The 23,666-nt window shown below is 38.9% G+C and overlaps 1 protein-coding gene across 1 annotated transcript in view; it reads right to left on the bottom strand.

Moving 5' to 3' along the window:
- LOC149299919 (propionyl-CoA carboxylase alpha chain, mitochondrial-like) overlaps positions 1–23,343 on the bottom strand; it is a 166,654-nt gene extending 143,311 nt beyond the window's left edge. The window contains exons 1-6 of the mRNA XM_089485827.1: positions 23,290–23,343; positions 17,268–17,345; positions 15,153–15,200; positions 14,846–14,914; positions 1,332–1,445; positions 461–514 (exon numbers count right to left, since the gene is read on the bottom strand). Of these exons, the coding sequence (XP_089341953.1) occupies positions 461–514; positions 1,332–1,445; positions 14,846–14,914; positions 15,153–15,200; positions 17,268–17,345; positions 23,290–23,343 (417 nt within the window). The remainder of the gene's footprint in view (positions 1–460; positions 515–1,331; positions 1,446–14,845; positions 14,915–15,152; positions 15,201–17,267; positions 17,346–23,289) is intronic.
- Positions 23,344–23,666: the final 323 nt, after the last annotated feature.

Raw genomic sequence — 23,666 nt, 5'->3', positions numbered from 1 at the left:
AATTCAACACAGGCTAAAAGACGCAGCATCAACACATGTTTGCATGCAGTAATTTTTATAAAATTATTAAAATGTTAAATAATAAAACCTTAATACATTGCGCGGATAATTCAAATAATTTACCTAGACTGGTGCACAAAAAATATAAAAAAAAAAAAAAAATCTACCATAGTTTAAATGGAGAAATAAAGCCTTTTAAATTAAAAATACACCAAAAAAAACTTACAACTCTCTCAGAATTTGGTGTTTTTAATGTGTAGCGGCAGTTTATTTTTTGGTTTTATTATTAGAACAATATACAGTAATGAGGGCAGGTTAAGCTCCAAATGGGACCTAACAACAGTGCTTTTAACCATGAACATAATCAGACATCTTTCACCGATGAATACATCTAGAACACCCTGCCATGCTGCTCCTTTTCCTAAAGATTCATTACCAACCACAAAAGAACGAGACTTACCAGACGCCGGGCAAATTCTTTGTTTTCAGAAAGAAACCCATACCCTGGGTGGACCTTGAAAAATAAAAACAGAGGGAGTTATCATACTAAGCACTTAGTCCTGATTCAAAGTCTTAACCCCATACCTTCTGAAAGGGATTTAGAGAGTCCGTAGCTAGCATGTTCAATACCTACAAATAGGGGTCTATCTGTGTGTACTAATTATATATATATATATATATATATATATATATATATATATATATATACACACACACACACACATATATACACACACACATACATACATACATACCAACACACACGCAAAAACACAAGGTAAGAAAACTGGAACGGAGATATGCATGACATACTAAAAAAATCCAGCGTATAAAACTATGCAATATCTATATATATCATACATATATATATCAGATAAAGAAAGAAACCAAAAATCACTGTATATAAACTGAAGGGATTTTTTATCTTCTAAATTGATCCTTGTTCCTTTACAATTCTCCAGTGTTTAAAGGAACACTGTTCTTACAAGTAAATATCGATTACACTGGGGCAAAAAAATAAAAAAACTATGCTGAAATGGTTAACACTAATTGGGATTTTTTCCCCAGCATATTTGGGAAGAACTGAAGCTGCTCCCTGGTGTGATTACTGAATCCAGCAGCCACCTGCAGGAACTGCCACCAGCCATGCCAGATGCTTCAAAAGCCTTTGATTTCCAGTAGAGATTTCAGCCACATTTAACTCATGTGACATGAGCCAAACAAGAACAGAATATTCAGTTCCTTCTTTAAAAAAAACAAAATACAAATTCTGGCGTTTCTTCCTTTCTATATCTGAAACAGCTGCAGCAGATAGAGCCATTCAGACTCACAGCTTGGGCCCCGGTTTTCCTAATGGCTTCCATGATGGCATCCATGTTGAGGTAGCTTTTGCTTGTGGGAGCCGGGCCAACACAGACAGCTTCATCCGCCATTTTCACATGAACCTGAAGAGACAAAAATTCTGCATTAACAGATGCTCACAGCAAAAGTAATTACCATCAGCCTTTAATATGGGCAGGAAATTGGCAAATTTGCTTATTTCCAGAACTGAAGCACAGGATTGCGTTTGCAAAGCATGGTATGCCAGCAAAAATTTAAATATTCCCAGAATTAGCATTCTAATTAATGCAGGAATGCTATTACAGAAGAACATATAATATAGCAAATAGTCTAAAATATTGTAAAGTAAAAAAATATGTTAGTACTTTATTACATTATTAAAAATGCAGAACTCACATACCAAAAACATATAAAACATAACAAATCCTGTCTTTTTGAATAACAGGAGAATTTCACAACATTGTAAAGGCAAAGAAAAACAAAACCTATTTTTACTTGTCTCCTGCCTTTTTTCTACCGATTTACAATTTTGTTTAAAAGAGAAGAGGTTATGTTTGCTAGAAGAGTGTTTTTGCATCTTTGAATGTCAGCTTGCGATCAGATTAAGTCAATAACCATTACCATAGGGTAACTCAAGTAATCAACAGCGTAAGCGAAATAATGCCAGCTAAAGTATTGCTTCCAGGCTTTAAAAGGGCCATCATTTTAATTTTACTTCTGTGTTTACAAAAATAGCAAAGTTAATTGTGCTGGCATTGCTGCCCCTTATTTGTGCAATTCTATGTTTCAATATACACATTACATCTAATCAAGTATATGTAAGTGTGTGTTAGTCATGTCCCCTTTCCGTGTTAATGCGGAAGTCATAAGCTCAAATTATTTATATATACACATACACACACTATAAATATCCCTAAAGAGACCCTGCTTAGGTGGTCAGCAGGTAGGGTGATCACAATGGTAAGAGACAAAAATTACATTTTGCCTCTACAAAAAAAAAAAAAAAAATTAAATAAAAACCCCAAAAATAAATATTTCAAGCAACCCTGTTGACATTTGGACATATTCAGCAGATTCCATGTAGAGAGCGCTTCCCGGAGCAAAAAAAAAAAAAGAAAGAAAGAAAGATCCCTTTGCAAAAATGGCTCATTGTAAATTACTCAGCTGGACACTGTCTAATAAAACTCTATGGAGGAACGGACTTCATTAGCATTGCCATACAGAATCTGCCCAGTGTGGTGTTTGAGCAGATAAAGCCACATAAAATAGCACGTGACTGAAAACAATGGCAGCGGCCAGGTCTGCAGAAAAAGAGATAAAACCAGGTTTAAGTCATTGATAACCTACATTACTGTATACAGCACTGTATTGCTCGAGAATTTTTCATAGGACCTTCCCCTGATCCAAATTTTTATTTCCACCAGCTATTCTGCGGAAGAAATCCTAGCAAAATTACAATGGCTGCGCAAAATAAAATAAAAAAATGCCATTCACTTTCGAGGAGCTTAGAGCCTTTAATTAAATTAAAGTTAATACTTTTTATTGGGTCAACACAGAAAAAAGATGGAGGTAAAATTGTGAAACAATGTTACCCTATGGAAATTAGGCAAAACAAACAAGCATAAAATATGTCTAAGGGGTTAAAGGGTTTTATACTCCAATCACAGGGTCATGCAGTAGGGGGAGGAAGAATCCCATTAGGTGACTCTATAATGTCAAAGCTAAATCCATCTTTAAAAGCAGGTGAGTACATAACGTCATTTATGTCACATTATGGTTTCATACGGGCCAAAGTTGTTGAATAAATACCTTAAATGTTGGGTACTTAGGCACTAATATACTGCTGCACGTGAGATCCGAGACCTTTTACTTCCCTACACTGCCAGCGGAGATCACAGATAAAAATAAAAATGTACTCTGCATTTGCATTTCACTCCATAGGTTACACATTTGGAATAAAACAATGCTTTTTGACTATACACACCACTGGTGTCCATTGGGAATAACGCTGGACGAGGAATCATTGGGGCCTTCCACTAAATGAAGTGGATGACCCCAAATCATCTGCAACTATTACCCCCTTGCACTCCTAAGTACCAACATTGAACTCCCACTGTGCAGAAAGAGCTCGTTGTTTGTAATAATTGAAGGCCACGGGGCAGCAGGGCGAACCCCGCACCAAAAGCACCAACCTTCGCAATACGTCTGACCCTTACACAAATTGGGAGAATAGCTGTTTAAACAAAGACAAAGTGTGGCTAGAATTGCCTGTACAAACATTAAGAGTAAAATTACAATACTGGCTTAATAGATAGCAGACACGAGGTTTCCACCACTATATTACTATCATATAAAATGTTAAACGTGGATGATTTAAAAACTAAATGGCAACCTAGTTAGCCTCCTTGCTATTTTTTATGTACACGTTCTACACACATTAAACATGGAGGATTGTGTGCGTGCGTAATGTAATGTAATATATATTATATAAATTCTATATATATTATATATATATAAATAAATCAAGGATTGCCCTTACACAGCATTACGTCAACAGCAGTCACAGATTAACCATTTTACTGCAAGGAGTTTGAAGCAGTCTATAAAACGTATAAGCGTGCACAATAAATCCCCACTCTGGCTAGTTTCATTTACCCACTTAAACTTAACAGTAGATGAGAGATAATGTAATAGGGAGGAATAATCATGCACCTCATGAGAACCATAAAAATACCATCTTCATAGTATACACAAGGTAAGACTTAAATACACATTTTCATTTGTATGTAGAGTTACTTGGATTTATATAGCTGAGGCTTTAAGCAGGTAACAAGAAAAAATACAGGCATTAAAAAAAAAACAAAAAAAAAAAAAACAGTAGTTTTTCATTAGCCACAGATTTTATTAATGTATAGTTACAGTAATATCTCCTTTTGGAAGAGAGAGTGTATTAAACCAAATCCTTTTTTTGGACCCGGAAATCTATTAAGTGCACAGTCTGCAGAGATGACCATGACTTGAAGTAGCCAAGGGGTGGCCCAGCTTGGGTTACAAATCTGCTAATTCAGGCAAATTTATTTTATGCTATTTACGCATGGACCTCCTTGGTTATATAAGTGTCGAAACACGGTAATAAAACGCTGGTTAAAAGTCAGTTCTTGCCGATACCCTCTGCAAATCTGCAGTGTCTTGCGTTACACTTGCGCTGATTGTAACTTACATTCTACTGGCTGCTTTCAATAGAAGGTTATTATCCTGAGTACACCGACATTGATGTGATTGGTAATGAAGCAGCATGGGAGTCAGGTAATGTACTCATTCCCTGTCCAGAGCTAATGCAGACGTGTGCTAACATGTCATAATCGTCATAATTCCCATCATCCCCACAGCTAACACACAAGCTGCCTGATTAGACCACAACTCCCAGATGGAGCCATCCCTAATGCGAAGTAATTCCCTTCAGCCTCCTGCTACTTTAGCATAGCCTCTCCAATTAATTAGAATATCACCCTAGAGCTGTATCATTATGGTCGAATTCCTCACTATTCCCTTTAAAAAAAAAATTAAAAAAAAATGTGCCCCTAGAAAAATTTTAACATGGCATGAACCATTAATTTACTATTCAGGTGATTATTTAACATCCAAGGTAAACAGGCACAAACCGTGGACAAATATCACATTTATAATATTTAAATGAATCATTGAATACATCATTACTTGTGCACACAGTAATTAAAATATGGTATAAATATCTCAACCCACATGTGCATGGGCGCCTGCAGTTAAAATGAACATTATGATAAAGTACGCAGAAGGCTGGGTCTAGGCTTATTTTAAATTCCATTTCATCATTGTTAATCTGGTGGTTCAATCACATCTAGAACTGAATAAAGAGTCACATTTAACTCAATATCCTCTCTATCTGCTCTAGCAAGTATTTTAACCGAACCAGCCAAGGGCACACAAAAAGCACAAACACAACCCACCTTCTTTTCTTTGTATGTCGTTGCATAAAAAGGTTTTCAAGAATATGAAAAGAAAAAACAATCAGCCCATGCTGGTAATTATTATTTTGTTCTAAACCCAGGAGACAGGGAATGCGAGGACAAATGTATTGTTAAAGGCACCTTTAAAAACTGCTGAACCTTCGGAAATACCTGGGGACAGTTACTATTGAAATAAATCTGACATTTTACTCCCAAGAGATATTACAATATACGTAATAAATGTGGAAATTGGAAGTAATTGGAATAAATGGAAGTGAATCTGTCGTTATAAGGCATTAAGATAAACAAGATTGTTCTTCTTAAATCAGCCTAACACTACAATGAAATTAATACAAGGTCTCTTTCACTAATGTAGCCCAAAAACAACTTATCTCAAAATTAAGTCTCAGGAAAGAATAAGGAGGGTTCTGCCTGGCTGGCACAGGGTTATCAGGGTATCTATTTATACCCAAATTAAGGGTATAATTACGGGGTGATGGCGCAGCAAGTCTTCTCAGGTATGGAATGCTCTTGGCTCTGCTTCTATGAGTGGCTCCAGCATGCCAAGTGGAGGGGGGTAAGAGATGACCTTATGCTCAGACATCTTCCATCCTGAAGCTTGATGAGTGTACTTCCAGAGGGATCAGTCTCAGGGAAAGTGTAGATCCCATGTTCCTCTGCCTCTAGACCATGTGGATGGGTCCACCACCACCACCCAATACAGGACTGGAACTAAATGACAAGCAAATAGACTCATCAAATCAATCAATGGTGGCAGGAATGTTCCTGCTCATGTAAGAACAGATTAACTTTATTAAATATCACGGACAAGTGTGTTTCATTTATCGACTGAGATTTCAAGCACCCTGTTGGATTTTACTCTCGGTCACAGCACCAAAGCTGGAGCAAGATCTATTTGTTTTCTATCAAATCATATCACTTAACTATGCTCTACCCATTTAGTGCATTGTGATCCCTTCCTTTTTGAATATTGAATACAGGGAGGAGGAAAACACATCACAAAAGCACGTATATTGGAGAGAAGATGCGTGTGCCCTTATCGTGGTTATATATATGCAATGTAGTTTAATACACAAACGTGGTTTTCCGTTCCGTTGTTCATTAGAATCTTGTGTGTACCGTATTTGCTCGATTATAAGACAAGGTTTTTTTCAGAGCAAATGCTCTGAAAAATACCCATCATGTTATAATATATATATATATATATATATATATATATATATATATATATATTAGAGGTCGTCTTCTAATCAGACCTCAAATAGAGGTCTGACTACAAGACTAAGATCCAGATCCCCCTGCAGAGCTGCAGGGGACTTGGATCTTCCTCTCTGGCAGCCAGTGGACGTCTGTGCAATGCGCGCAGGCAACCTCCGCTGCTGCTGGCACTTCCTCTGGGGCTTCTATGACGGAGCGCCGGCATCACATGACCTTCCGGTGCTCATTCATAGAAGCCCCGGCGGAAGTGCCGGTAGCAGCAGCGAAAGTTGTGTGCGCATCGAGCAGATCTCAACCGGCTGCCACACTAGACACCAAGGAATCTGAAGAACAAGGAGAAGTCTAGGGATGCACTGGTAAGTTGGGGGAGGGTAAGATTGGCATATGGGGGGGTATATGAGCTTTCTGGAAGCAGAGTGGCATATAGGAGGTTAAAACGAAATATCAGGGAGGCAGAGTGGCATATAGGGGTGTATAAGGCATATCTGGGGACAGAGTGGCATATAGGGGGTTAAAAGGCATATCTGGGATGCCGAGTGGCATATAGGGGGTATAGGGCATTTCTGGGGCAGAGTGGCATATAAGGGGGTATAAGGCATATTTTGGGGGCAGATGTCCAAAACTGGGGGCAGGTTGGTAAATAAAAGGATATAAAAACAAAAAATGATTTTTCTCAATCATAGTTTCTATTAAATATGAAAAAAGTAGTTTACATGAATATTTACTAGCTAAAATTTTTTTCCTATAGGGCAGGCTTTTTCTTTTTTTCCTAAATCAATATTCAAATTTTGGAGGGTCATCTTATAATCAGGGTCGTCTGATAATCAAGCAGATGCGGTATTTCCAAACAAAGATCAAGCAAGACCAATCAGCATAATTGGTTGCATGTATTCAGCAGACAGGGCCGGCCCTACAATGGAGCAGAGTGGGGCAATTTACCCCAGGCGGCACTTTTGAAGAGGCGGCACTTTGCCGCCCCAAGCATTTTTTTTGTTTGTTTGTTTTGGGGTTTTTTTAAAAGCGGAGGAGAGAGAGAGAGAGGGGCCCCTCTCTCTCCTCTGCGAGCCCTCTAAATCGGGCTCGGTGCCGGCTTGTAATGCTGAACGCCGGAAGTGACGTCAATTTCCAGCGCTCAGCATTACAAGCCGGCACTGTGGCAGAGCAGAGAGACTTGACGCAGGACTGTTTAAAGGTAAGTACAAAGGGGGGGGGTAGATAATGGCGTAGGTGCCTGGCCCCTCCCCTGGCGTCAGCAGGGGGGGGGGCTACATTTTAAACTTCGCCCCAGGCAGCATTATGTCTTGGGCCGGCCCTGTCAGCAGACATTGCGACATACATGCTTTACATTTCATGATGTCTTACGGCTGGTGCAAAGTAATTCGGCTTATGCTGCATAATTTGTTTCTAACCTAATATAGCCCAAAACACCACAGAATATGCAGTCATGTGGATATTCTCTGTTAAATGAGCTCTGGGTATGTCACGTTCTTTTGAATACGGTTTTCAAAATGTTAATGGATGAAGATTTTTAATTTTTTAATCACTTAAATATGGAAATCTTAAGAAATTAAGTATTTTGGAAGCAGCATTTTTTTTAGTGGCTGTAGGTGGCCAAAGTAATCATTCTGTAGTTAATAGAAATGAAATCCAGTCTTTGATGAGCTAACAAGAACAGAGTTACGTACCTGTATCTGAGACACATCTCCATTATTTGTACAGTCAAGTGCGGTACATGGAAATATACGGCACTGTCAAAGGGGTCTTTACACATCAGCTCACACTAATGTACGCTATCCTAATTTACCTGATCATTAGTTTCCAGTTTGTTCAGCTGTAAAGCTACAACCACTAATTGCTTCCACATAACCAAGTCATATCTATCCCGTCCATTTCCCCAGACAGCAGGGAAAATTTATCAAGGGTAGGCATGATAATATCCTGATAAATGATGAGTCACATCGCCTCGCTGTCAGTCAGCCATGGGGTCTTATGCAAGATACTACTCTGTCTAATTACCGAATCTTAGGGCAGAGCGTGAAATACACACCAGGAGCAAGATAAACCGAGCAGCGGGCGATTTAAAGCAAGACATGGCAGTCAGAAAAGATTTTCACCCACGCAGGAGTAGCAGATTATGTTCTATAAGGGAGATAATGCTGGTCATGTTTGCTGGGCATAAAACAACCAATCACCACAAGTACGATAAAAAGTAGTTTGGGGATTTTTTTTGTTATTTTAACTTTAAAACGGAATTTGGCAAGGACAAAACAGCTATGAAGCCTGGCAGTTACCAATTGTCAGATTCCATTGCACAATAATATAAATATATTGGTCCATTTGTCATGGCTTGCCTGCGCACAAAACACTACGCCTAAACGTACTTTTCAGTTTGATTACAGAAACATGGGACAATGCGTTTCATAGCGAGTGTACCAATGTGCCGGTGAAGAAATGGTAACAACCACATGTTGACTTTGAATGCTCTGGATTTTTCCCATATAAAGCAGATTCTCCCCACTCTCTCTCAAGCCTATGATTAAAATGACCCAAAAATATATGTCTTAATAGTTCTCACTGTTAAGTTCACTCTCTTCCCCTTCATGATGTGTTGCTGATAAGTGTTGATTGGGTCAGGAAACATTTGTAATGTTGAGGTGAGGATAAAAGATAATTCGATTTAATGCTAGTTCTGCCACATTTAGACAGATCTCAACTTTCAGGAGGCAAAGGAGTCTATTACATTAAACGCAATATCTCAACTGTTTTTACTAAGTGATACACAAAACCACAAGCTAGAGGTAACTTTATTGAAAAGAAAAAAATACACTAAAAGCGGTGATGCCTCAACAAGTCTATGAAATATTTCATAATAAACGCCAATCACATTGTATTCCAATAACAACCTACATTGTTTATAAACATTAACATTTTAAGCAGATACACATGTCGAACATGTTTGCTGTAATTATTTGCCAATTCCAGATGTTTAGTCATTAATAAATGTAATTGTAGTGCTGGCTTGTATCAGCGGCTTCTCATTGGTTCATTGGACATATGGTGCAGCTACTGTACCTCTCTCACCATCCTTCCCCATACACTTGATAATGTACCCAATATTGATGTATATCAATATCTGAGGATACCAATATAAACATTAGTAAATATATCAATGTAAACACAAAGCAAATATATTGGCTTCATTTTATTAATTTTCTTACCCATCATGACATTTCTTCCATGTTGCTGTTTAGCTGTAATTTTCTTCTCTCTCATATACTGTACCCACACAAATTATATAGTTGTTATAAGAAGAGCTTTCTTTAGATATCATTAATTTGATATCTAATTTACTATGAAAAATATGGTGACATTTAAAAAAAGCACTTTTTCTGAGGATTAGTTGAAAAAAGCTAATGAAAAAAACTGCTAAATAGATTCTAATATTTGTCCTGTGTTTAGAAATACCCAATGTATTGGGGGGTGTTATAGGGCAATAAGTACACGGGCATATTGCTATTTAAAAAATCTGGTCATTTTGCACCCATGTCCTATTTGGGACCTCTTTGAAGCCAGTCAGTTCAATTTATCCCCACCAAACCATATATGTTTGAAAAGTAGAAAACCCAGGGTTTTTAAAATGCTAGTATTTTAAACGCCTTCCATGCACCAGTTCTACCAAAACCCTTTATCAAAACTTTTTGGTAGCCATTTTTTGTATTTTCTTTTCTTTACACACACACATTATACTTCAGGTATGAATCTAAAGGTCCTGGCATGTCATTTCAAAACAACACCCCAATGTGTCTTCAGCAACATCTGAGTACAGAGTCCTGAGTACAGTGATATCACTCATGCAGGGGTTTGTAAGGTTGTTTGGGGGTAAAAAGACATTTGGGACAAGCGCAATTTAGATTTTCAACTTGGAATTTTTGGCATGTGATTATTCTGCCCCCATCTACTAGTTGGGACACATTTGAAGCCAGTCAATTCAGTTTATCAAAACATATGTTTGAAAACTAAACACCCTAGGGTATTTTAACTCTTTCTATGCACTAATTCTACTACAAGCTATTAAAGTTACTGCACTAATTTTAAGACTTGCTCATTAAAAAAAACAAAAAAAAAAAACAAACATATATATGGACTTTTTTTCTTACATTTTGTTGGAACAGGATGATTGCCCTGATGGTGACATCATTGGAGAATAATTTTTCCATGTTACCACATTTTCATTATTTTTTTTTTTACCAATAACATTGTGATTAGTAAGCTGGGCTCTATTGACTTACAAGGTTGAATGCAGTACCTGTACTCCACCTCCAGGGGAGCTCAGAGTTCTCAGGAGGGTCTGTAGAGAACCTCTTGGGAACTTGCTTGTTTTCATAGTAGGCGCCGGCATCTTGTGAGCCGAGGTGCGTCCTGGGGTCGGTTTTCAGTTTCGCTGTATGCCTTGTGGATATGGAGCACCTTTTGACCTAATCTCTTTTTAAGCTGCCAGACACCACCATATTTAAATATCTTTGATCACTTTCTAAACCCATTTGTGACATCGATTAGTTGCTTTAACCGATTACAACCATCTGGAATTTTAGTTCTTTCCAAGTATTACTAGGAATCAAATAATTCCTAGTTTTCCTCTTATCAACACTCATTGTACCCACAAAAATTGTATATTGCTTTTATGTTTCTTTTGAGGACAAGAACAGCTTTCTTTTGAAATCATATCAATACATATTAAAATACATACTGCTCAATCATAAGACAACCCTCCAAACTTAGGAGAAGGTAAGGTGAGAAGAAGAAGAGAAAAGGGAGAGAAGAGAATGAGTGGCACATTGTGCTTGCTTACCCAAGTTTAAAAGGCTAACTGATCATTAGAAAACTCTTTTGCAATTAAGTTACATAGCCAGAAATGTCCAAGTTTTCCATAAAAACAGCAAGGTGACAGCAAACAGTAGTGTGTCTGTGAGATTTTATATATATATATATATATATATATATATATATATATATATATATATATATATATATATATATATATATATATATATATATATATATATATATATATAAGAGAAATTAGAATACATAAATTACGAACACAGTCTATATTTTGTATTTTTAGATTTTGTATTACTGAAAGTTCTATAGCCAATATAATAGAAGTATTATTACCTATCGTTTACTGTCAAATATCAGTCATTTAGATTATTTTACCATGGGATTCTGGTTCTTGTTCATTACAAGCCGAGTCTAACCAGAAACCCTGCTGTGTTAAAAATGCCAAATAAAATGACAGTGCATTTAAGGCTTTATGCAATACCTTCTTTTGTTCAAATACAATTACTGGCAACCAATCTTTACTTAGCAAAAACTTTCAGTTCATCACATTAAACACTTAAGAACTGCCATAAAGTGTGCATTTTTCTTTAACAAGGGGAAAAAATTCATTGGTACTATAGATAAATTTGAAAACTAAGTTAAACGTGAAATATCTAATGTCATTGCAGTATGCAGAAAAGCAGAATATAATGTGTATGTGCTGCAAACGGTGTTCAGTTCCATTACAGAATATCAGCTATCGTTAACAGGATTTGCCACTGTACTTCTCTACTTAAAATCTGAATGAATATTCTTGTTCGTAATGAGGATACAATACTAAACCCTATTTTCACACACTGCAATCCCTGTCAGTTAATTGTGCAACATGCTGACAGACAGGTTTAGTGCTATAAAGGCTTTACCCTTGCTTTATGTCATATCTTTTACAAAAGTCTTTTACTTAAACTACAGTCAGCAAAATCAAGTACACTTGTGTAGGGCTGAAACAACGAATCGATAAAATCGATAATAATCGATAACGGAAATCGTTGTCGACGATTTCCGTTATCGATTAATCGAGTGATCGATTCGTTGTTGGAGCACTCGGCTCCTTTTACTTACCTCCGCGAGCGTTCCCCGCTTCCGCTACACGCTCTGCACTCTCCGCCTTCTTTTAGTTGCGTGACGGATGTGACGCGTTCCGGAGGTAAGTATTCTTTATGTCTGTGCGAATCGCTCTGTGCGAGTGGCTCCGTTCGCACAGAGCGATTCGTGGGGGTGGGGGTGGGGGGTAGGAGACTGGGTGCAGGGCAGAGTGGGAGACTGGGTGCAGGGCAGAGTGGGGGTGTGGATGCAGGGCAGAGTGGGGGCAGGGTGTGAGTGTGGGGGCAGGGTGTGAGTGTGGGGGCAGGGCAGAGTTGGAGACTGGCTGCAGGGGCACAGTGCAAAGTGCTGGGTGCACAGTGCAAAGTGCTGGGTGCACAGTGCAAAGTGCTGGGTGCACAGTGCAAAGTGCTGGGTGCACAGTGCAAAGTGCTGGGTGCACAGTGCAAAGTGCTGGGTGCACAGTGCAAAGTGCTGGGTGCACAGTGCAAAGTGCTGGGTGCACAGTGCAAAGTGCTGGGTGCACAGTGCAAAGTGCTGGGTGCACAGTGCAAAGTGCTGGGTGCACAGTGCAAAGTGCTGGGTGCACAGTGCAAAGTGCTGGGTGCAAAGTGCTGGGTGCAAAGTGCAGGGTGCAAAGTGCAGGGTGCAAAGTGCAGGGTGCAAAGTGCAGGGTGCAAAGTGCAGGGTGCAAAGTGCAGGGTGCAAAGTGCAGGGTGCAAAGTGCTGGGTGCAAAGTGCCAGGGCTGGGTGCAAAGTGCCAGGGCTGGGTGCAAAGTGCCCGGGCTGGGTGCAAAGTGCCCGGGCTGGGTGCAAAGTGCCCGGGCTGGGTGCAAAGTGCCCGGGCTGGGTGCAAAGTGCCAGGGCTGGGTGCAAAGTGCCAGGGCTGGGTGCAAAGTGCCAGGGCTGGGTGCAAAGTACCGGTGCTGGGTGCAAAGTGCTGGGTGCTGGGGGCAAAGTGCTGGGTGCTGGGGGCAAAGTGCTGGGTGCTGGGGGCAAAGTGCTGGGTGCTGGGGGCAAAGTGCTGGGTGCTGGGGGCAAAGTGCTGGGGGCAAAGTGCTGGGGGCAAAGTGCTGGGGGCTGGGTGCAAAGTGCCAGGGCTGGGTGCAAAGTGCCAGGGCTGGGTGCAAAGTGCCAGGGCTGGGTGCAAAGTGCCGGGGGCAAAGTGCCGGGTGCAAAGTGCTGGGTGCAAAGTGCTGGGTGCAAAGTGCTGGGTGCAAAATGCTGAGTGCAAAGTGCTGAGTGCTGGGTGCAAAGTGCTGAGTGCTGGGTGCAAAGTGCCAGGGCTGGGGCAAAGTTTCTTGAACAGTAATAGTCCACCTCTTTTCAGAATGTTTGGGGTTATTTTGTTTCATAAATATTGTGTTTGGGTTTTTGTACTTTGAAAATATTGTTTTTTTATTACATCATAACAAAATAAGAATGTTAATGTAAATTTTAAGTTGTTTTTTAACATCCAGTTCATTAAATTATTTTAAATAAACTAAAAATTTGCATATTGGTTTTTTTTATCCGATTAATCGAAAAAATAATCGGCCAACTAATCGATTATTAAAATAATCGTTAGTTGCAGCCCTACACTTGTGCCAGTATGGGTTCGTCTAAACAACCCTGTGCCAAGTTTCTAAATCATTTAAAACACTCTAGCTGGAGACATGCAGATAAAAGGCACAAGGCACGTCTCTTTTTGATTCCTTCTTTACGAGTGGATTTAGATAAGCCAGGCAGTCCCACTTACATACTGCAGTTGCACTGTACCGCAGAGGGCACTATAAGATGGGAACCTGCGACTAGCTGCCATTCTCAGATTTACTTCCACCGGTCAGAACTATTTCTACCCTCCTGTACTGATGAGGTTTACCAAGATTAGGCTACTCAACTCCAGCACTCTGATGCAAAACTATGTACAAAGCAGCAGGGACATGAAAATCAAAGAGCCCATAAGATGGGAAACCAAAAACTGACACTTTTATCTGCATCTTAAATATAAATTATGAATGGCCAAACTGGCAAATTTCTCCTTGAAGGTGGGAAGGAAATCCTACATAACGCACAAGGAAACGTGTGATATTACAAATGTAACCATTTCCTTATGCAGGGCAAGATCAGTGCTTCTACCAACTTCTCCAGGCTTAATGCAGTTGCATCAATGTTGGTGGACTCAGGAACTACACAGAGCAGATGTTTCTTTCTAACCTTTGTTACAGAATTTTGGTGGCAACACTACCTGCCCCCCCAAAGAAAAAAAAGCATCAACGGCATATACGAAACTAAAGCTACCTAGACTACATATCTGGCACTTCAAGAATGCAATAATGGACCTACGTAACAAAAGAACAAAAATATTAACTTACGGCAGCAGAGTCAACATCGCTGTGTACTGCAACTGTTCGTATACCCATCTTTTTGCATGTTTTGATAACCTGTTCAAGTATATAATAAAACGAGATTGTGAAGGTCGATCATAAAAAGTTGCCATTTTATGTTGATGCCAACATGTATATAAACAAAATTACAATGAAGATTATAAATCACACTATCTACACATGAGGCCTTGGAGAGTTGTTGGTGACCAACACGGATTTTAATTGTTCAAGAGGAGTCAGATTTAAAAACGGACAATATACATAGAATACATCGAGATCGCAACTGAATACTTACTCTACAGGCTATTTCTCCTCGGTTCGCAATTAAGATTTTGTCAAATGTCTGTAAAAAGCAAAGAGCAAATCAGTCACACTAATTTTGTTTTAAACGTTATTATAAGCAGACACAGAAAACACAAAAGTATGTTATATATAAAAGAGCAGTGACCCTTAATGCAATAAGTTTTATCAATTGACATCCGGATGGCAATTCAATATTCATGCATTGAATGCTGTCATTAAATCCTTTACAAGGTCAGTCTAAAATCTCTCGATGACCAGAGTAAAGTCATCCATGGTACTTGTGAAAGCCACAAGTAGTTAGAAGCAGCACTCAGATTTCTGTAAAGGCACGTTTACCAATAATAGTAGAAGTGCTAAACTGCCAGGCTGGTCTTGGAATAAAACTACTGGTTCACTAAGAGGTGACTGGTAACCTAGAGGGACTCCGCGTATCTGTCTGCAACATTCGGGCTTCTTAAAATACTTCTGCAAAAGGGTAGAGCAACGTTGCGCACCACGGGGGCAGCCTCTCCCCTGTTCTTACAATCGCAGGGGAGGACTGCATGGAGACTCAACCTTCTCGCAGAAGTAACTTGATGAACGGAGAAGATACCAAGAAAAGCAGACAAAGAAAGAACAAGAAGAGAAAAGAAGCAAAGCTGTGCAAAAAAAAAAAAAAAGTGAGCGTTTTGTTCCCAAAAAAAGGACACAAAACATTAGTCTGAATAGTTTTTTTTATCCATTTGTCTAATATTTATTCTGACAAACGTATGGCGTCTACTACCCTATGTATGTATCATGAGCCAATTTAAGGTTAAATATTTTTTTAAAAAAAAATCTAAATATTTATTTTTAAATACCGTCATTGGTGCATGCAAACAATAATGAAAATGGACTTCATTAATTACTTTTAATTTACATTTAATTTTCATTAAAGTTCTAGATGGCAGTCACTGGTAGAAATACGGGAACATACATGATTGCATTTGCTTTATTTTTACATCTAGTGATTTTACTAAAGAAAAGGAAGTGGGGAAAATAAGCATTGTCCCCATCTGGACCTTCAAAGAATGTTCCCCTTAAGCAGGTTTGAGTTCATTTGGGTGTTTTAGGAAGCCGCTTGGCTTACAGAAAGAGTTTAACCAATGTTTTCTCCTCTTTTCATTGCCTTTGAAAGATATCTTTAAACCAGACTTCCTGAAAATGCAGAAAAGGACTTACATAGCTTGTTATTGTATTTTAATACTTCTGACACTATACAAACATACAACCGAGTAACTGAACATGAAACGAAGGGGCAACAGTGGAAAGGAAATATTTGTTCTATTCCTGCAAATAAATGTGCATTTTGATCTCCTGACAACCCTCATTCTCTCAGCTCCCCCACCCCAAAAAATCTGTTATTTTATGTCCTTCAAGAAATAATCACCAAATGATGGTGCTCAGACAAGCTAATATTTCCCCATTCTAATTTGCCTTGATATTAAAATGTAAATAGGTCTGTTAATTACAGACAAGGTAAGAGATTAAAAATGTGTTCAGTGAAATTTTAAATTATACAAACTCAAAAACCGGAATGGAAATTCATTTTATACAAATGTTCTAATAATTAATGCCATCAAATTAGCATAAATGCTTTAAAAGAATGTAGACTTGCGCTCCCCAAATAAATCACTTGGACTTCAAAAACATTCCCTAACCTGGGAGTTTGCTCTTCTGTGAATAACCGTTACTTCCACCTCCTATGCTGATCTCCTTATCACACCACCTAAGATCACTACTCTGTAAATTATATAATTACTCAGAACCATCACAGTCTTCTTTGCACATGGGTCACGGTCACCCATACAGTGGTTTACCCAGATATTTTCCTGTTACCAACTATCGTGCTCCCATTCTAACGTAACTTTTTGTTCCCATTTTTTCCACTACTTTCCTCTACCTTATCAGGATGCCTTTGCTATTTGAACTTCATTTTAAAACTACATTAAGATAGTATGATTATTCCATTCAATCAAAGCTCTACAGTAAAAGGTTTACTAAAAAAAAAAAAAAAAAAAAAAAGAGGAGTAAACCTCATACATGAAGTGATATACATGTTTGTCTGATATCAGAAGTAACGACCAACCTTTTCATAACAGCTGGGCGCTGTGGAATATTGGACACGGGAGGCTAAATAGCACCATCTGGACCTGAATGCAGAATGCTGTCAAGAAACAGACACAGAGATATTAAATATAAAGTATTTGGAAGACAAACCGGTTAACATAAAAAACATAAGGTTGTTATGGAATCAATAACAAGTAATTTACTAACCAAATAAAATCTTTCCGGCTCTAATTTATGACTTTAGTGAAATTAAGAAAAAATGATGCATTGAAGGTAGCGTGCTCTTACAAGTAGATATGGAAAAACTGGAAATTATGATTTGGCTCAGACAAACGCCACCTAAGCCAAATAAACCAACATATACTAAATGTGTACCAAAAGGATCTTGCTCATTTGCATGTCCCAGTACATTGCCCCCAAATGGCTAGGTTCAAGACTGGCCTGACAATACTATTGGCACATTGCACTCGTAATCTCCATGGCACTTTTTGACATGACTGTTACCCCAACAGAACACTAAGGTATAATCATAGCATTTCGCATCAGGAAGCTACATCATTTCACTAGGTGCTTCTGAAGGCAAACCCTTTACAGATAAGTGTAAAGTCTTTCAGCCACATTAGTAAGGCCTCATCTGGAAAATTAAAATTTCCATTAAAAACCACATATATTACTGTATCAAAATACAAAATATTAATGGAAAAGGTTAGTTACCGTATGTAGAATGGCTAATTACTGATTGTTTACACTAGATGCAGTTCAGTATGCGACTATACATTTATATTCAGAGTTAATATGAAATAACTCTCTCAGGACATACTCTTCATAAGGCTGTACAAAAGGACACAAGGTCATCCACAGACAGCTGAGAAATGGCGATTCTCCCATAAGTTTAATGAATTCATATATGAAGACAGTAAAAAAAAAAAAAAGCCAGTTAATAGGTTTTCATGAAAAGGATTGATGTTTTTATTTTCACTTAATTTGTTTTTGAGAAACAGTATATTATTTCTAACCTATTGGGCTTTTTTCTGAGGCTTTTTGCATCTTATCACTTGTCAGGCTCCGTTCAGGCTGCGGAGCTGCTTCTCTTGCCCCCCCCCCCCTCCCCTCACTGCACATGATTCGAGTGCTATGTCTCATGCCTGCTCCAGGGTGCCTGCAGGGTATTACTTTGTTTTGAACGGGACAACATCCGCTGCTTTGTCAGGGCGCTGGTATGTGGCTGCACAACCCTAGGTGCTCATCACCCGGGTGAGTGCAGTCGCCCTGCACCAGGCATCTCAGCTACTGCGCAATAACTCCTGAACTCCATCCTTGGGCGCTCTGGGTCGTTACAGTCGTCTGTATGGATCCAGTTCCTGACATCACTACACCAAAATTTAAAAGGGACTAAGCACCTATCGTATGCATTAAAGTTCATATGATGGCTGGAGTATCCTTTTAATTTCTGTGCGCGGCACTTCTTTACTGTTAAAACGCGGTGAGAACACAGTTGGCCGCAAGCACTTCTGACTTTGTCAATGTAGGGCTATATGCAGTTGAATAGGATTAATAGGAAGGACCCAGGAACACAGTACATAGAACATATAATGCCCGAAGGTACGCAAAACACTCTAAACTGATGTTATGGCCTTGGAGGCAAGTCTCTTAGAAAGGTGGAGCATTTTGCTTTTCAAAACAGCTGTAAAAGTTATAAAAGGTAAGAAAGAGTTGACATTGAATTCCTCTTCCTATTATTAGCCATGCAGAGTTACTTCTTTTACCTACAAAGCAGGCTTCAGAAATTCAGATGGCTTAGGAAGGAAGGAAAGAGTTATTGCCAACTGACTTGAATTACACGTTTTGATGAATTGCTGGAAGCGTACAATGCCTGATAAAGAGGGATAGGTTTGCCTCCAAAATAAAGTTTCTTCGCAAAGCAAATAAATACCCTTTAGAGAGGGAAGGCATTGTAATTAGTACAAGACATGATGTCATTTATAGTTTAATTACATCTATGAAAAATATTTTATATATTAATACAGTGCCATCAATTACTACATTAAAAGGGTGATACGCAACAATAATAACACTACAGAATATGACTGCATAGCGTACAAAACATGTTTGCATATAAAATACTTGTCATCTGTGTATTAGAAAAGATTGAAACTGGTGCAATAATCATAATGATCATAAATGTATCAGTAACCCAACTATCTGAATTCCGGAAAACCATAGAGGTGAAGCAGATAACACAAATAAAGAAGCCTCAAAAGGATCAATAGAAGGCAAGCAGGATTGTGAAATAGCACGATAACAATGTGGCCTATACACTGCCATTGTCCAAAGAAACTGAAGAACTGACCTTTCCCCCCACGTAATGCAACTGGAGCGAAACTCAGGTCCAGTGAGTTTCCTTTGAGTTAAACAACCAGTGAAGTTAAATGCATAACAAAAGCTGTATGTGAAATGCAACAGACCTCCAGGGCTAACTTAATGCATAAGGCTTAATAGGGTATAGGGAATGGCTTCATAGGAAACGCTACCTTTTCATATGATATAATATTTATGGGTGTTCCTCACCCCATAAGAGATGATCTGCATGGAACATCGGTGAGCAAGCAATGAAGATTAGCAACAATATGGTCAGTGGCCCAAAGAGGGGTAAAGCTGTAGTTACTATGTCAGGATTCTTTCTGGGTACTCGACAAAATTGAAGCTCTCATGTGGGAAATCTGCTACTGTAATATACAGTTAACCGATTGTACAAGCAACTTATGGCTGGGTAATCATAGAAATTCACAGAGGCACTTACAAAAGTGACTTCATTATAGGTGCAAAAGACCAAATAAACTGGGTGAAAGTGCAGACAGACTCTTCTGTGACATACTCGCAAGGAAAAGGCTAAATAAAAATCCAAAAGGAAACAGCCTTTCACCTACAAACCTGTACACTGGCTGACGTGTTGGTAGACATTCAGTAGCTTGCATAGGCTAATTATATATTTTCACATCCACCATAAATCCTGACAGCTTTAAATAATATAATACGCTTCATTGCACTAGCAAGGCAAACATTATAATGGGATGCAAGCAAAGTATGTACACAAATCAAAAAGTGTGCTGTACAAAAGTATAGAGGCAACAATCAGTGCCATTGGCTACCATGGGGACCAATACAAAATGCTTATAAATTATGATAATGGATAAAAAGAAAAAAATCAACACAGGAAATCAGCAGGGGAAAAAAACAACTTGTTGCCTGTGAGAAGACATACAGTGAAATTTCTATGAAAGGACCTTCTCTGTAAGCCCCTGCCCCAGAATTCATGGCAGTGCAGTTTCAGATAGACCAATATGTGGAGTGAGGGGATGTCAGATCATAATATACACAGGGAGAAAAGACAGGCCACTGGATCATTATGTCTACAGCAAGGAGAGAGGCTGCTGGATGGTGTTGTGTGCAAGGGAGGGGTGGGCACAGTTCTGGGCAAGTCACCTGCATACTGAGGTCAATTAAAAAAGTAAAGTAAATCACTGCATATATTTCAAATCATGTGATCACATTCATTTTTTTCATTTTAGGGACTTGCATAATTTTATGTAGGCAACATCCATACTTGTCAATATATATTGCTGTTAGGACATGTACACACCTCCTGTTTGGAACATCACAAAACAAATCAGGAATATTGGCAACTATGAAAATGCTGAATTATACTTAAGGCCATATATACCCCAACTATCTTGGAATTGGCGGGACAGCCATAGTTTGGTTCAAGAGTCACAATGTTCAATGCAATGTAAGGATGTTTTACTTTACTAAAGTGTTGGTAGATAGGTTGGAACAGCCTGCCGGCAGAAGTGATAGAGGCTAATAGAGGGAGAGAATATAAATACACACGGGATAGGGATATAGCTATCCCAAAACAAGGATGAGACCAATTGAAGGGTCTTTACAGCGGGAAGAATGGGCAGACAAGATGGGCTAAAATTCCGCTGTCAAATGTGTTTTTAAAAAAACGTTTGTCACCTTTAAAACCACTCCTCCTCAAAGAGTATACTGGAAACAGCTAGGCAAAATGTGGCAGCCATAGGTATGCTTCAAAACATAAGACAATGTGCCTAGCAGGAGAAGCAGTGATATAAAATTATTATTTGGATTTTCTGTGGACAAATCTTTTCATTAAGTTACCACTACCTTTCTGTTGCAAGTTAACTATAAGGAAGACAGTCCAAAGGTTAAACATATTAAAACATTATAGAGAGCCGGGCTCACTGGCTGGGAGTGAATACATGAAATTGGATAACATATAAAGTATTTCACCTATGTTTTATAACTGCCAATCATCACGTACAGTACACATTACTCCACTTCCATAAATATAAAATTACTGTCCTAAAACAAGCAGGCACAAATGCCAGTCCTTGAGTGTCTCTAGGTCAGAGGTAGTCAACAGGTCTACTTCCAGCTACTGCCAAACCAAAATATCCAGGATTTTCTATCAGCCTTCGGTTGACTCAGAGTTGGATAAGAATTATAGTAGATAATCAGCATCTGGGCAGCGCTGGCCACATTCTAGATGTCGCTTAAGTTGGGCTCCTTAAAATGTACTTTAAATGTTTAAATTGTAGTACTGTCATGTACTGATCTCCATGGGAAAATCAATAAAAAAAAATAATAATAATATATATATATATATATATACATAAATCCAGGGCGTCTCCAAAATATACTGTAGTCTAAATTCTATGTGGATTTGTCCTTAACTATATCAACAGCTAAAGTAATATCCCATAAAATACTCACATTTTTCTTCACATTGAGGAAGTGTATATATTATACATAATTTTTATTTTATTGCATTAGATGTACCTACACAATGGTACTTATATATATTTATTGCTTTCTCTCAAAATGTAGTTTGAGGTTTACCATGCATACTATGTCTATTCTGACTTGAGATTTTACAGTAACTGGATAACCTTCAGCACGGGTCCCAAAAAAAAAAATTAAAAAAAAAATTCATGCAGCCATCCACGACTTTAGAAAAATATTTAAGAACACAGAGAGTTTGGTCCAAAATAGCGGCTAACCAACAAAAAATAAATAAAAGATCCTGGGAGCTGCACCTCCATTTATCCTATTTCAGACATTACAGAACATAGAAGCAAATTTGATCATACGTTTATTACAATCTATTATGCTTCAGTTACCAAATTTGCTGAATATAACATTGCAGAACACACAAAGCAGTGTGCAGACAGAGCATCCATTATGTTTATTATAATAGAATTTCGATACAAAATATTTGCACTCTCTGGATGGAGAGTCCTACGGCCCAGATGTTGAGGTCTCTAGACAGGTAGGAAAATTGTAGGGATGGATATTTTGCTGATGTTGATTTAACCAGCATTCAACATGTGTGTGTTATATATATATATATATATATACACACACACACACACATTATACGACACCTCTGGCAGCATACCATTTTATATATTTTTTTTAAAGACTTGTTAACTATATATGTATGATAGCAGCGGGCAGTCAAATGACTTTTACAGAGTATCAGAGGTCATAGGTTATAAGAGGAATGACATTGTAATGGTAACCGTGTGATACTTTTTCAGTAGCTCAGATGTGTGCGTGCGTGTATATATATATATGTGTGCGAATATATATATATATATATATATGCACACAAACTCACTACCTGGGAAAGGACACTAACCCACACAGACACCGCTGTCAGAGTCACCTTCAACACTTTTCTTAAAGTCGTCAACTACTCAATGAAGATCAGTGTATCCCCCCCCCCCACGGCCGGTATGGTATAGTCTGATAACTTGCTCCTATTGCACGCTATAGTGCCGGTAAGCGGTGTGACTGCACCACACACTCTATAGGTCACACGTTTGTAAAGTAGAAGGCAAGCGATAGAAGGATAAAGCCCTTTATATGCAGGGAAAGGCCCCAGTGCTAGCACTCATTAACCCTTCAGCGGCCGGCTCTGCGGCGGGGGAGGAGGGCATGAAGCGGAGACATCTCACCTGCCAGGTTAACACCACTCTCTGCACATCTGTGAAAACCCTGAGCGCCGCCATTGCTGCCAGTGAATGGCAGGACTGACCTTTCGCTCTGAGTTGTGGGCGGAGCAAGAATGCCTGTTAACCAATGGGACGGCCGGCTCGACCTGAGCGTCACCACACGCCCTTCACTTTGAATATTGCACTTGGAGCGATTTCCGGGCGCTTAGGTGAATGGGGAGGCCGGGAGAGTGTGGGTTAGATAAAGGAATTCGTTTCGTTTGACCCCCCTCCCGGGCGCTTATGCACCTTACATGCTGCTGACCCATACATGTCAAGAGCGGACACGTAATATGTCAGATGTGTAGCTAACTTTTCTACTCTATGAACTGCAGCATAAG

This window comes from Sceloporus occidentalis, unplaced genomic scaffold (genome assembly GCF_023333645.1).
Source record: "Sceloporus occidentalis isolate IW3139 unplaced genomic scaffold, rSceOcc1.0.p SCAF_27, whole genome shotgun sequence".
In the NCBI taxonomy this organism is placed as follows: domain Eukaryota; kingdom Metazoa; phylum Chordata; class Lepidosauria; order Squamata; family Phrynosomatidae; genus Sceloporus; species Sceloporus occidentalis.
The sequence above is the reverse complement of the archived record's forward strand: the minus strand, read 5'-3'. Positions and strand labels throughout refer to the sequence as shown.